This window comes from Oncorhynchus gorbuscha, linkage group LG21 (assembly GCF_021184085.1).
Source record: "Oncorhynchus gorbuscha isolate QuinsamMale2020 ecotype Even-year linkage group LG21, OgorEven_v1.0, whole genome shotgun sequence".
Classification (NCBI taxonomy): domain Eukaryota; kingdom Metazoa; phylum Chordata; class Actinopteri; order Salmoniformes; family Salmonidae; genus Oncorhynchus; species Oncorhynchus gorbuscha.
The window spans coordinates 19914894-19929198 of NC_060193.1; the positions used below are offsets into that span (position 1 = coordinate 19914894).

Consider the following 14305-nt stretch of genomic DNA (forward strand, 5'->3'; position numbering starts at 1 on the left):
AGGAGTTATTGGACAGAATAGAGGAGAGTGAACGGATGGGAGATGAGGAGACACTTGTGGAGGTGTTAATAGAATTGGGGGAGTGGGAAGAGAGAGAGAGAGCAGTTGATTTGACGTAGTATGCAAGGCATTCGCCCTGAGGTGCGTGTCCCCAACCCAGTACCACCAGTGCCGGCACCCCGCACCAGGCAATCTCTCCATCCCATCAATACAGGTGCTCCCACCTCTTCGGCACTACCAGAGTTTCTGCCCCTCAGTCCAGAGGCGCCAGAGCCCCTCAGTCCAGAGGCGCCAGAGCCCCTCAGTCCAAAGGCGCCAGAGCTTCTCTGTCCAGTGCTGCCAGAGCCTTTCTCCTCTCCAGCTCAGCCGGAGTCTCCCGCCTGTCCGGCTCTGCCAGAGCTTCAGCCCCTCAGTCGAGAGGCGCCAGAGCCCCTCAGTTCAGAGGCGTCAGAGCTTCTCTGTCCAGCACTGCCAGAGCCTTCCTCCTCTCCAGCGTTGCTGGAGTCTCCAGTCTGCCCGGTGCCGCCAGAGCTGGCCGTCTGCCCAGCGCCGCCTGAGCTGCCCGTCTGTCCAGAGCCGCCAGAGTCTCATGTCTGTCCAGAGCCGCCAGAGTCTCTTGTCTGTCCAGAGCCGCCAGAGACGCCAGTCAGCCAGGATCCGCCAGAGCCGCCAGTCAGCCAGGATCCGCCAAAGCCGCCAGTCAGCCAGGATCCACCAGAGCCGCCAGTCAGCCAGGATCCGCCAGAGCCGCCAGTCAGCCAGGATCCACCAGAGCCGCCAGGGTTCGCCAGAGCCGCCAGGATCCGCCAGAGCTGCCAGTCAGCCAGGATCCGCCAGAACCACCAGTCAGCCAGGATCCGCCAGAGCCGCCAGTAAGCCAGGATCCGCCAGAGTTGCCAGTCAGCCAGGATCCACCAGAGCCATCTGTCAGCCAGGAGCTGCCAGTGCCGTCAGTCAGCCAGGAGCTGCCAGAGCCATCAACCAGCCTGAGCTACCTCTCAGTCCTGAGCTACCCCTCAGTCCTGAGCTACCCCTCAGTCCTGAGCTGCCCCTCAGTCCTGAGCTGCCCCTCAGTCCCGAGCTGCCCCTCAGTCCCGAGCTGCCCCTCAGGCCGGAGCTGCCCCTCAGGCCGGAGCTGCCCCTCAGTCCAGTGGGGCCCTTTGTTAGGGTTCCTAGGCCAATTTCGGCGGCGAGGGTCACCACTCAAAGGACGCTAAGGAGGTGGACTAAGACAATTATGGAGTGGGGTCCACGTCCAGCGCCAGAGCCGCCACAGCGGACAGATGCCCACCCAGACCCTCCCCTATAGGTTTAGGTTGTGCGGTCGGAGTCCGCACCTTGGTGGGGGAGGGGGGGTACTGTCACGTTCTGACCATAGTTCTTGTGTGTTTTCCTTGTTTTAGTGTTGGTCAGGACGTGAGCTGGGTGGGCATCCTATGTTGTGTGTCTAGTTTGTCTGTTTCTGTGTTTGGCCTGATATGGTTCTCAATCAGAGGCAGGTGTTAGTTATTGTCTCTGATTGGGAACCATATTTAGGTAGCCTGTTTTGTTACACTGATAGGCACACTTTCTGCGCATTGTTGTTCCAATAATTGTTTTATTTAGTGTACGATAAGCATATGTATTAAGTATCCTAAATAATGCCATATATTTACTGTTTTTGAAAAATAGTAAATTTGAAGGCAAAAAAAGGTAGCATGATGGCGCCGGAGGGGGAAGGCTGCTCTCTTATCGGCTCTTAACCAGCCACGCTATTTTGTTTGTTTTTTCGCGTTGTTTGTAACTTGTTTTGTACATAATGTTGCTGACACTGTCTCTTTTGACTAAAAAGAGCTTCTGAACATCATAACTGCGATTGCTCACCTCAAACTGGATGAAGAGTTCTTCTTCAGTGAGTCGGATGTGAGGGATATACTACAGACACCCGACCAAATCCCTGTTATTCGCTGGAGAAGGAAACATAGATTTCGCGGAAAGAGATCGGGCTGCCTTGTGAGGATCAGGCAACGTGTGGCTAATCTGCCCATGCCTTCCTTAGTGCTAGCTAATGTTCAATCGCTGGAAAATAAATGGTACGAACTGAAAGCACGTTTATCCTACCAACGGGACATTAAAAACTGTAATATATTATGTTTCACCGAGTCGTGGCTGAACGACAATGAGAACATACATCTCACGGGTTATACACTCTATCGGCAAGACAGAACACCAGCCTCTGGTAAGACATGGGCCGTGGGCATATGCATTTATGTAAACAAAAGCTGGTGCACTTCTAAGGAAGTCCCAAGGTTATGCTCTCCTTAGGTAGAGTATCTCATGATAAGCTGTAGACCACACTATCAACCTAGAGAGTTTTCATCTGTATTTTTTGTAGCTGTCTACACACATTGAGGGAAAAAAAGTATTTGATCCCCTACTGATTTTCTACGTTTGCACACTGACAAATAAATTATCAGTCTATAATATTAATGGTAGGTTAATTTGAACAGTGAGAGACAGAATAACAACAAAAATATCCAGAAAAAGGCATGTCAAAAATGTTATTAATTGATTTGCATTTTAATGATGGAAATAAGTATTTGACCCCCTCTCAATCAGAAAGATTTCTGGCTCCCATGTGTCTTTTATACAGGTAATGAGCTGAGATTAGGAGCACACTCTTAAAGGGAGTGCTCCTAATCTCAGTTTGTTACCTGTATAAAAGACACCTGTCCAAATAAGCAATCAATCAATCAGATTCCAAACTCTCCACCATGGTAAAGACCAAAGAGCTCTCCAAGAGAGTCAGGGACAAGATTGTAGACCTACACAAGGCTGGAATGGGCTACAAGACCATTGCCAAGCAGCTTGGTGAGTAGGTGACAACAGTTGGTGCGATTATTCGCAAATGGAAGAAACACAAAAGAACTGTCAATCTCCCTCGGACCGGGGCTCCATGCAAGATCTCACCTCGTGGAGTTGCAATGATCATGAGAACGGTAAGTAATCAGCCCAGAACTACACGGGAGGATTTTGTCAATGATCTCAAGGCAGCTGGGACCATAGTCACCAAGTCACACTATGCCGTGAAGGACTGAAATCCTGCAGCGCCTGCAAGGTCCCCCTGCTCAAGAAAGCACATATACATGCCCGTCTGAAGTTTGCCAATGAACATCTGAATGATTCAGAGGACAACTGGGTGTTGTGGTCAGATGAGACCAAAATGGAGCTCTTTGGCATCAACTCAACTCGCCGTGTTTGGAGGAGGAATGCTGCCTATGACCCCAAGAACACCATCCCCACCGTCAAACATGGAGGTGGAAACATTATGCTTCACCGCATCAAAGGGACGATGGACGGGGCCATGCAACGTCAAATCTTGGGTGAGAACCTCCTGCCCTCAGCCAGGGCATTGAAAATGGGTCGTGGATGGGTATTCCAGCATGACAATGACCCAAACACACGGCCAAGGCAACAAAGGAGTGGCTCAAGAGGAAGCACATTAAGGTCCTGGAGTGGCCTAGCCAGTCTCCAGACCTTAATCCCAAAGGAAATCTGTGGAGGGAGCTGAAGGTTCCCTTAATGACTTGGAGAAGATCTGCAAAGAGGAGTGGGACAAAATCCCTCCTGAGATGTGTGCAAACCTGGTGGCCAACTACAAGAAACGTCTGACCTCTGGGATTGCCAACAAGGGTTTTGCCACCAAGTACTAAGTCATGTTTTGCAGAGGGGTCAAATACTTATTTCCCTCATTAAAATGCAAATCAATTTATAACATTTTTGACATGCTTTTTTCTGGATTTGTTTGTTTGTTATTATCTCTCTCACTGTTCAAATAAACCTACCATTAATATTATAGATGGATCATTTCTTTGTCAGTGGGCAAACGTACACAATCAGCAGGGGATCAAATACTTTTTCCCCTCACTGTACCACCACAGACCGATGCTGGCACTGAAACCGCACTCAATGAGCTGTATACTGCCATAAGAAAACAGGAAAACACTCATGCAGAGGCGTTGCTTCTAGTGGCCGGGGACTTTAATGCATGGAAACATAAATCAGTTTTACCTAATTTCTATCAGCATGTTCAATGTGGAACCAGAGGGAAAAAAAGAATAGACCAACTTTACTCCACACACAGAGACGCGTACAAAGCTCTCCCTCGTCCTCCATTTGGTATATCTGACCATAATTATATCCTCCTGATTCCTGCTTACAAGCAAAAACTAAAGCAGGAAGCACCAGTGACTCGGTCTATTAAAAAGTGTTCAGATAAAGCAGATGCTAAACTACAGGACTGTTTTGATAGCACAGACTGGAATATGTTCCGGGATTCCTCCGATGGCATTGAGGAGTACACCACATCAGTCATTGGCTTTATCAATAAGTGCATCGAGGACGTCGTCCCCACAGTGACTGTACATACATAACCCAATCAGAAGACATAGATTACAGGCAACATTTGCACTGAGGTAAAGGGTACAGCTGCCGCTTTCAAGGAGCAGGACGCTAACCCGGAAGCTTATAAGAAATCCCGCTCTACCCTCCGACAAACCATCAAATACAGGACTATGATCGAATCGTACTACACCGGCTCCTGTGGCAGGGCCTGCAAACTATTACAGACTACAAATAGAAGCACAGCCGAGAATTGCCCAGTGACACAAGCCTACCAGACAAGCTAAATAACTTCGATGCTCACTTTGAGGCAAGTAACACTGAAACATGCATGAGAGCATCAACTGTTTCCTGACTGTGTGCTCACACTCTCCGCAGCCGATGTGAGTAAGAACTTTAAACAGGTCAACATTCATAAGGCCACAGGGCCAGACGGATTACCAGCCCGTAGCATTCACATCTGTAGCCATGATGAGCATTGAAAGGCTGGTCATGGCTCACATCAACACCATTATCCCAGAAACCTTAGACACACTCCAATTTGCATACCGCCCCAACAGATACACAGATGATGCAATCTCTATTGCACTCCACACTGCCCTTTCACACCTGGACAAAAGGAACACCTATGTGAGAATGCTGTTCATTGACTACAGCTCAGCGTTCAACACCATAGTGCCCTCAAAGTTCATCACTAAGCTAAGGACCCTGGGACTAAACATCTCCCTCTGCAACTGGATCCTGGGCTTCCTGACGGGCCGCCCTCAGGTGGTAAGGGTAGGTAACAACACATCCGCCATGCTGATCCTCAACACGGGGGCCCCTCAGGGGTGTGTGATTAGTCCCCTCCTGTACCACCTGTTCACTCATGAATGCACGGCCAGGCACGACTCCACCATCATCAAGCCCTCTTCACGACAACACCATCTTTAAGTTTGCCGATGACACAACAGTGGTAGGCTTGATCACTGACAATGACGAGACAGCCTATAGGGAGGAGGTCAGAGACCTGACCGTGTGGTGCAAGGACAACAACTTCTCCCTCAACGTGATCAAGACAAAGGAGATGATTGTGAACTACAGGAAAAGGACCGAGCACACCCCCATTCTCATCGATGGGGCTGTAGTGGAGCAGGTTGAAAGGTTCAAGTTATTTGGCGTCCACATCACCAACAAACTAACATGTTCTAAGCACACCAAGACAGTCGTGAAGAGGGCATGACAAAACCTATTCCCCCTCAGAAGACTGAAAATATTTGGCATGGGTCCTCAGATCCTCAAAAGGTTTTACAGCTGCACCACCAAGAGCATCCTGATGGGTTGCATCAGTGCCTTGTATGGCAACTACTCGGCCTCCGACCGCAAGGCACTACAGAGGGTAGTGCGTACGGCCCAGTACATCACCGGGGCTAAGCTTCCTGCCATCCAGGACCTCTATACCAGGTGGTGTCAGAGGAAGGCCCTAAAAATGGTCAAAGACTACAGCCACCCTAGTCATAGACTGTTCTCTTTGCTACCGCACGGCAAGCGGTACCAGACAGCCAAGTCTAGGTCCAAGAGGCTTCTGAACAGCTTCTATGCCAAAGCCATAAGGCTCCTAAACATCTAATCAAATGGCTACCCAGACTATTTGCATTGCCCCACCCCCCACCCCCATTGAAAACCTCACTTTTAAAAGTTCATATTCTGTTAAATCATACCCAAATAATGTTGTTGACTCATCCTATACTCGTATTTGTGACTAAAGCATAAACTGGAGAAAAAACACCTCACTGTAAATTCTTATCTCAAACAGACCATTTAAAAATGCTACTCGCATGTATATTTGTTAATGACTGGTATACGCCCACATCATTCTGTTGTGGGGGTACACCCACACCATTCCAGCACAGAAAATGAGCTTTTTTATCATACTTAACTACCATTTTTTGGAAGGAAACTATTTCACTCATATTGTAATTAACTATAGGCCATATTTTATAGAAATCTGGAAACACTGGACAATTTCCTTAATGGTAAACTTAACAAAAACTCAAAAATAACAGCTTTAAACTATATATATTATCAATGCACCATCATACCAGGTCATTTAATGCTTAAAATCTGCAAAAAAAAAATAGGAATAAGATATTTGTCATGGAAGTGCCATTTCTTACCGCTCTCTGCAACTTCTGCCCAAAAACAAAACATTTGAAATGAAAATGGCCATCAACACATACTGGGGCAGGAGTTACTGGCTAGCTACAAGTGTTGAGAGTTGGGCCGTTTTTGTGCCCAAAGATTACTTTTAAAGCTGTTCTGCACATTGGGGGCATCATGCCCCCCCATCCCATGAGGCAATTTCGCCTGTGATAAATAGCATAACTTTATAACAATGTCTGAAGATGACAGAAAATAACTGTTTATGTGCAAATCAGTGTTGTGTTAGTGGTGCCATTCCATAAGGCTTTGTCTGAAGAGATTTGACAATATTATTAGGCTATACAAGGATATTTTCATTTGCCATAATGAGCCACATTTATATATAAAAAACATGTATGCCGGACATTGGAAACTGTAACACGAAGGGCGCCATTTTGGTTCAGTAAACAATTCTACCGGCGGATGTTCTCTCCCAGAAGAGCGCCCTACTGCATGCGATTTCCTTTATCTTTCACAGTCATTTAGCGCCTTGTAAAATTGAGCAATGACCGCGTCTTTGTTTGTGCAGAGGTTAGCAGGAGTGTCCGGGGCGCTTGCTGTCACGGCTGGGGCATACGGAGCTCACGGTAGGATTTTACGTCTTCGTAATTGTGCGGGGGATAACAACCAGATTAAATGATTGTGTAACGTTAGTGAACTTTAAAAGTTAGACATGTTGTTGTGTATGTACTGCAGGACAGGCTTATGTCACTCATTGGGCCATGTCACTAGAGCTAAATAATAATGTAATTAGCTATATGTAGCCTACAGTGTGCTTTCCGGCTACAGTTTTCAAGCTACTGTAAATGATGCACATTAACCGAATGAAAAGGCTCCTGATGGCTAAACATAAAGTTACACAAATAGGCTTCACTGTTCTCGATGTCACATGACATGGCCACCTGTTTTGTGGTGCTGCTATTACTGTAGCTGTCCTGGCCCTTTACAATATCTCCTATTTGTTTCTTCAGGTTTCAAAAACAAAGATCCAGGCGATTACTCGATCGTGGTAAGTGTTGTTTCATATGCTATTTAAGCAATAAGGCACAAGGGGGTGTGATATATGGCCAATATACCACGGCTAAGGGCTGTTCTCTTGCACAAGGCAACGAGGCCGTGGTAAATTGGCCATCTCACACCCCCTCGTGCGTTAATGCTTAAAAAGCATTTGCTATTATAAACTGGTTACCAACGTAATTAGAGCAGTAAAAATAAATGTTTTGTCATACCTGTCATACAGTTGAAGTCAGAAGTTTACCTACACCTTAGCCAAATACATTTTTAAACTCTGTTTTTCACTGTTCCTGACATTTAATCCTAGTAAATATTCCCTGTTTTAGGTCAGTTAGGATCACCACTTTATTTTAAGAATGTGAAATGCCAGAATAATAGTAGTGATTTTATTTCAGCTTTAATTTCTTTAATCACTTTCTCTGTGGGTCAGAAGTGTACATGCACTCAATTAGTATTTGGTAGCATTGCCTTTAAATGGTTTAACTTGGGTCAAACGTTTTGGGCAGCCTTCCACAAGCTTCCCTCAAGAAGTTGGGTGAATTTTGGCCCGTTCCTCCTGACAGAGCTGGTGTACCTGAGTCAGGTTTGTAGGCCTCCTTGCTCGCACACATTTTCAGTTCTGCCCACAAATTTTCTACAGGATTGAGGTCAGGCCTTTATGATGGCCACTCCAATACCTTGACTTTGTTGTCCTTAAGCCATTTTGCCAAAACTTTGGAAGTATTGTCCATTTGGAAGACCCATTTGCAACCAAGCTTAACTTCCTGACAGATGTCTTGAGATGTTGCTTCAATATATCCACATAATTTTCCACCCTCGTGATGCCATCTATTTTGTGAAGTGCCAAGGTATTGGAGTGGCCACCACAATGTCCTGACCTCAATCCTATAGAAAATGTGTTGGTAGAACTGAAAAAGTGTGTGTGATCAAGGAGACCTGACTCAATTACACCAGCTCTGTCAGGAGGAATGGGCCAATATTACACCCAACTTCTTGTGGAAGACTGCCCAAAATGTTTGACCCAAGTTAAACAATTTAAAGGCAATGCTACCAAATACTAATTGAGTGTATGTAAACTTCTGACCTAAGACAGGGAATTTGTAAAAGATTAAATGTCAGGAATTGTGAAAAACGGAGTTTAAATGTATTTGGCTAAGGTGTATGTAAACTTCCAACTACACACACACACACACACACACACACACACACACACACGGTACCAGTTAAAACTTTGGACTCATTCAAGGGTTTTTCCTTTATTCTTACTTTTTTCTACATTGTAAAATAATAGTGAAGACATCAAAACTATGAAATAACAAATTTTGAATAATGTAGCAACCAAAAAAAGTGTTAAACAAATATATTTTAAATTCTTCAAAGTAGTCACCTTTTGCCTTGATGAAAGCTTTGCACTCTCTTGGCATTCTCCCAAACAGCTTCATGAGGTAGTCACCTGGAATGCATTTAAATTAACAGGTGTGTCTTGCTAAGTTAATTTGTGGAATTTCTTTCCTTCTTAAATGCGCTTGAGCCAATGTGTTGTGACATGGTAGGGGTGGTATACAGAATATAGCCCTAAATCCATATTATGGCAAGAACAGCTAAAGTAAGCAAAGAGAAACGACAGTCCATCATTACTTTAAGGCATGAAGGTCAGTCAATCTGGAAAATTAAGAACTTTGAAAGTTTCTTCAAGTGCAATTGCAAAAACCATCAAGTGCTATGATGAAACGGGTTCTCATGAGGACCACCACAGGAAAGGAATACCCAGAGTAGAGGTCGACCGATAATGATTTTTCAACGCCGATACTGATTTATTGGGGGTCCAGAAAAGCCAATACCGATTTAAAAAATATATTATTTGTAATAATGACAATTACAACAATACTGAATGAACACTTATTTTAACTTAATACATCAATAAAATTCATTTAGCCTCAAATAAACGAAACCTGTTCAAAAACAGTGTTGAAGAAAGTAAAAGTGCAATATGTGCTATGTAAGAAAGCTAACGTTTAAGTTCCTTGCTCAGAACATGAGAACATATGAAAGCTGGTGGTTCCTTTTAACATGAGTCTTCAATATTCCCAGGTAAGAAGTTTTAGGTTGTAGTTATTATAGGAATTATAGGGCTTTCTCTCTATACCATTTATAGTTCATATACCTTTGACTATTGGATGATCTTATAGGCACTTTAGTATTGCCAGTGTAACAGTATAGCTTCCATCCCTCTCCTCGCTCCTACCTGGCCTCGAACCAGGATCACATCGACAACAGCCACCCTTGAAGCAGCGTTACCCATGCAGAGCAAGGGGAACAACTACTCCAAGTCTCAGAGCGAGTGACGTTTGAAACGCTATTAGCGCGCACCCCGCTAACTAGCTAGCCATTTCACATCGGTTACACCAGCCTAATCTCGGGAGTTGATAGACTTGAAGTCATAAACAGCGCAACTCTTGAAGCACAGCGAAGACCTGGTGACAAAACGCACGAAAGTGCTGTTTGAATGAATGCTTACGAGCCTGCTGCTGCCTACCACTACTCAGTCAGTCTGCTCTATCAAATCATAGACTTAGTTATAGAAATACGAGCCTTAGGTCATAAATATGGTAAAATCCGGAAACTATCATCTCGTAAACAAGACGTTTATTCTTTCAGTGAAATATGGAACCGTTCCATATTTTATCTAACGGGTGGTAACCCTAAGTCTAAATATTCCTGTTACATTGCACAACCTTCAATGTTATGTCATAATTACATACAATTCTGGCAAATTAGGCTGCATACACACTGACTCTGCGTGCAATGAACGTAAGAGAAGTGTCACAATTTCACCTGGTTAATATTGCCTGCTAACCTGGATTTCTTTAAAAATATATACTGGTTTAAAAATATATACTTCTGTGTATTGATTTTAAAAAAGGCATTGATGTTTATGGTTAGGTACACATTGGAGCAACGATACACACCGCATCGATTATATGCAACGCAGGACACGCTAGATAAACCAGTAATCTCATCCACCATGTGTAGTTAACTAGTGATTATGATTGATTGTTTTTTATAAGATATGTTTAATGCTAGCTAGCAACTTACCTTGGCTTACTGCATTCGCGTTACAGGCAGTCTCCTCGTGGAGTGCAATGTAATCAGGTGGTTAGAGCGTTGGACTAGTTAACTGTAAGGTTGTAAGATTGAATCCCCGAGATGACAAGGTAAAAATCTGTTGTTCTGCCCCTGAACAAGGCAGTTAACCCACCGTTCCTAGGCCGCCATTGAAAATAAGAATGTGTTCTTAACTGACTTGCCTAGTTAAATAAAGATTAAATAAAGGTGTAAAAACATTTTTTTTTTTAAATTGGCCAAACCGGTGTCCAAATATACAGATTTTCTATTGTTATGAAAACTTGAAATCGGTCATTCCGATTAATCGGTCGACCTCTAACCCAGCACACTTAACCAGCATGGCTACCACAGCATTCTGCAGAGATACGTCTTCCCATCCGGTTTGGGCTTAGTCCCACTATCATTTGTTTTTCAACAGGACAATGACCCAACACACCTCCAGGCTGTGTAATGGCTATTTGACCAAGAAGGAGAGTGATGGAGTGCTGCATCAGATGACCTGGCCTCCCAATCACCCGACCTCAACCCAATTGCGATGGTTTGGGATGAGTCGACCGCCGAGTGAAGGTAAAGCAGCCAACAAGTGCTCAGCAAATGTTGGAACTCCTTCAAGTCTGTTGGAAAAGCATTCCAGGTGAAGCTGGTTGAGAGAATGCCAAGAGTGTGTAAAGCTGTCATCAAAACAAAAGGTGGCTACTTCAAAGAACATAAATCAAAAAATATATATATATATATTTTGTTACTACATGATTCCGTGTGCGTTATTTCATAGTTTCGATGTCTTTGCTATTATTCTAAAATGTAGAAAATAGTACAAATAAAGAAACATTTGAATGAGTAGGTGTGTCCAAACTTTTGACTGGTATTGTGTATACGCACGCACGCACGCACGCACGCACGCACGCACGCACACACACACACAATTATAAATAGGGAAGTTTGGGTACTTGATGCTGATTGGCTAGAACAGCATTCCAGCTGTGTTTGTCAGATGATATACCACAGGTATGATGCAAAAAGTTTCCAAAAGCAATAAGGCATCTCAGGGCTTTGTGCAATATGGCCAATATACCACACTCCTTCTGGGCTTATTGCGTTAAAATAACCAATATGAATATAATGCAAAGTTATACCACCCTGTCAACTTATTTGTCAGACAGTTCTGGTCTCTAATGTATCTACCTCTCCTCAGCTGTATGAGACGGCCAACAAGTACCACTTCTATCACAGCATAGCTCTGCTGGGGGCCTCTCGCTGTCGGAAACCTGCTGTGGTATGTACTGTATACCTCACTCCAATTCTAATTACAGAATGAACTATTGAACTCTAGTGTTGTAATAGAACATACGGTGTCTTCAGAAAGTATTCCTACCCCTTTAGACTTATTCCACATGTTGTTGTTACAGTCTGAAATCAAAATGGATGAACCATCTACACACAATACCCAATAACGACAAAGTGGAAACATGTTTGTTGAAATTAAATCCAGAAATATTTACATAAGTATTCGCACATGTTAGAATCACTTTTGGCAGTGATTACAGCTATGATTCTTTCTGGATATGTCCAATTGCTTTTCACACCTGGATTGTACAATATTTGCACATTTATTCTTTAAATTCTTCAAGCTCTGTCAAGTTGGTTATTGATCGTTAGACAGCCATTTAAGTCAAATCGATAACTAGGCCACTCAAGGAACATTCAATGTTGTCTTGGCAAGTAACTCCAGTGTATGTTTGGCCTTGTATTTTAGGTTGTCTTGCTGTGTGTGTGTCTGTAAGGAATGCAGAATGAACCAGGTTTTCCTCTATGGTTTTGCTTGTGCTTAGCTATATTCCATTTGATTTTTATCCTAAAAAAACTCCTTGCTGATGACGATCATATCCAGAACATGATGTAGCCACCACCATGCGTGAAAATATGAAGTGGTACTCGGTGATGTGTTGGATTTGCCCCAAACATAACACTTTGTATTCAGGACATAAAGTGAATTTCTTTGCCACATTTTTTTGCGGTTTTACTTTTGTGCCTTTTTGCAAACAGGATACTTGTTTTGGAATATTTTTTTATTCCATACTTTGTAAAGGCTTCCTTTTCGTTCTGTCAGTTAGGTTAATATTGTAGATTAACTACAATGTCGATCCATCCTTAGTTTTTCCTTTGACAGCCATTAAACTCTGTTTTAAAGTCGCCATTGGCCTCATGGTGAAATCCCTGAGTGGTTTCCTTCCTCTCTGGCAACTGAGTTAGGAAGGACGTCTGTATCTTTGTAGTGACTGGGTGTATTGATACACCATCCAAAGTTATTTTCACCCGTCTACCAATAGGTGCCCATCTTTGCGAGGCATTGGAAAACCTCTTTGGTTGAATCTGTGTTTTAAATTCACTGCTCGACTGAGGGACAGATAATTGTATGTGTGAGGTACGGAGATGAGGTAGTCGTTCAAAAAAATCATGTTAAACACTTCATGCATCTGAACTTATTCAGGCTTGCCAGAACAAAGGGGTTGAATACGTATTGACTCAAGACATTTCAGCTTTTCATTTTTAATTTGTAAAAATGTCTAAACAATTTCACATTGACATTATGGGGTATTGTGTGTAGGCCAGTGACACAACATATACATGTTGTAACAACAAAGTGGAAAAAGTCAAGGGATGTGAATACTTTCTGAGGGCACAATAATTATGTATCTGGTTTATTATAATCCTCCGCCTGCATGTATTCTCCATTTTTTGTTTGCATTAGTGATTTGATGTCCAACTACATGTGTTTTCAGATACTGTATGCCACATTCTGAGAAGGCTGTGTGCACGTCTTAAATGGTCAGCCTTAATGGTAAGCGGGGAAGCACACAGTCACTTTCCCCTCTTCTCTCTGCAGGCGGGCGCCCTCCTGGTAGTGGGCATGGGGGCGTTCTGTGGCGCCCTGTATCACCAGGCCCTGACGGAGAACCCTGTCCTGAGGAAACTGGCTCCTTACGGGGGCATGTTCCTGATCGCTGGCTGGCTGGCCATCGCCATCTGAACTCTGTCATTTTAACCACTGACCCCTACTGATGGTGAATGACCTTTCTCTACAGGACACAAACTGACTTATGTTCAGAGAAGAAGGGGCGTTGGTAAAATGTCACTTATCTATACCCTGCTGTTGTTCTGTCATGGGTGTAAAGAGAAGATAAGGTTGTGAGGGATCACTTTTGAAAATGTTCTGTCATCACAGGCTGCGATGTACTCGTGACTTAAATGTCTCTGTTTTTGTGTGTTTTTGTGTGTGGGTGTTAACGCACCGACGTTTCAGTTTGAATGGATCCGAAAGACTAATGTATATTAATCCTTAATCATAAATAAACCTTTTGAAAAGAGTTGATCACTTCTCTGTAACCCCTTATTTGTTCCTACTGAGGAAGCCTTCTGATAGTGAATGTCTCTGGCCCATCAGCATTTCATCTTCTAAGTACCGGTGTACAGAGAACACGGAGTTCATTAACCACTGGCCTCACTTTAGCCGGGGCTACGTTCCTTCAAACCTATCTGTATTCAAATTGGAAGTGAAATTCATTGAAGCGCTAATTCCTTCCTTCATTCCATCCTCCCGTTTCCT

At 43.8% G+C, this 14305-nt stretch overlaps 1 protein-coding gene across 1 annotated transcript; it reads left to right on the plus strand.

The window, feature by feature from the left end:
• The first annotated feature begins 6963 nt into the window (after nucleotides 1-6963).
• Nucleotides 6964-14069, plus strand: LOC124008384 (transmembrane protein 256-like). Its single transcript, XM_046319630.1, has 4 exons — nucleotides 6964-7148; nucleotides 7533-7570; nucleotides 11894-11974; nucleotides 13586-14069. Exons 1-4 carry the CDS (start codon nucleotides 7067-7069, stop codon nucleotides 13727-13729), a joined length of 345 nt encoding a protein of 114 aa, XP_046175586.1. The 5' UTR covers nucleotides 6964-7066; the 3' UTR covers nucleotides 13730-14069.
• Nucleotides 14070-14305: the final 236 nt, after the last annotated feature.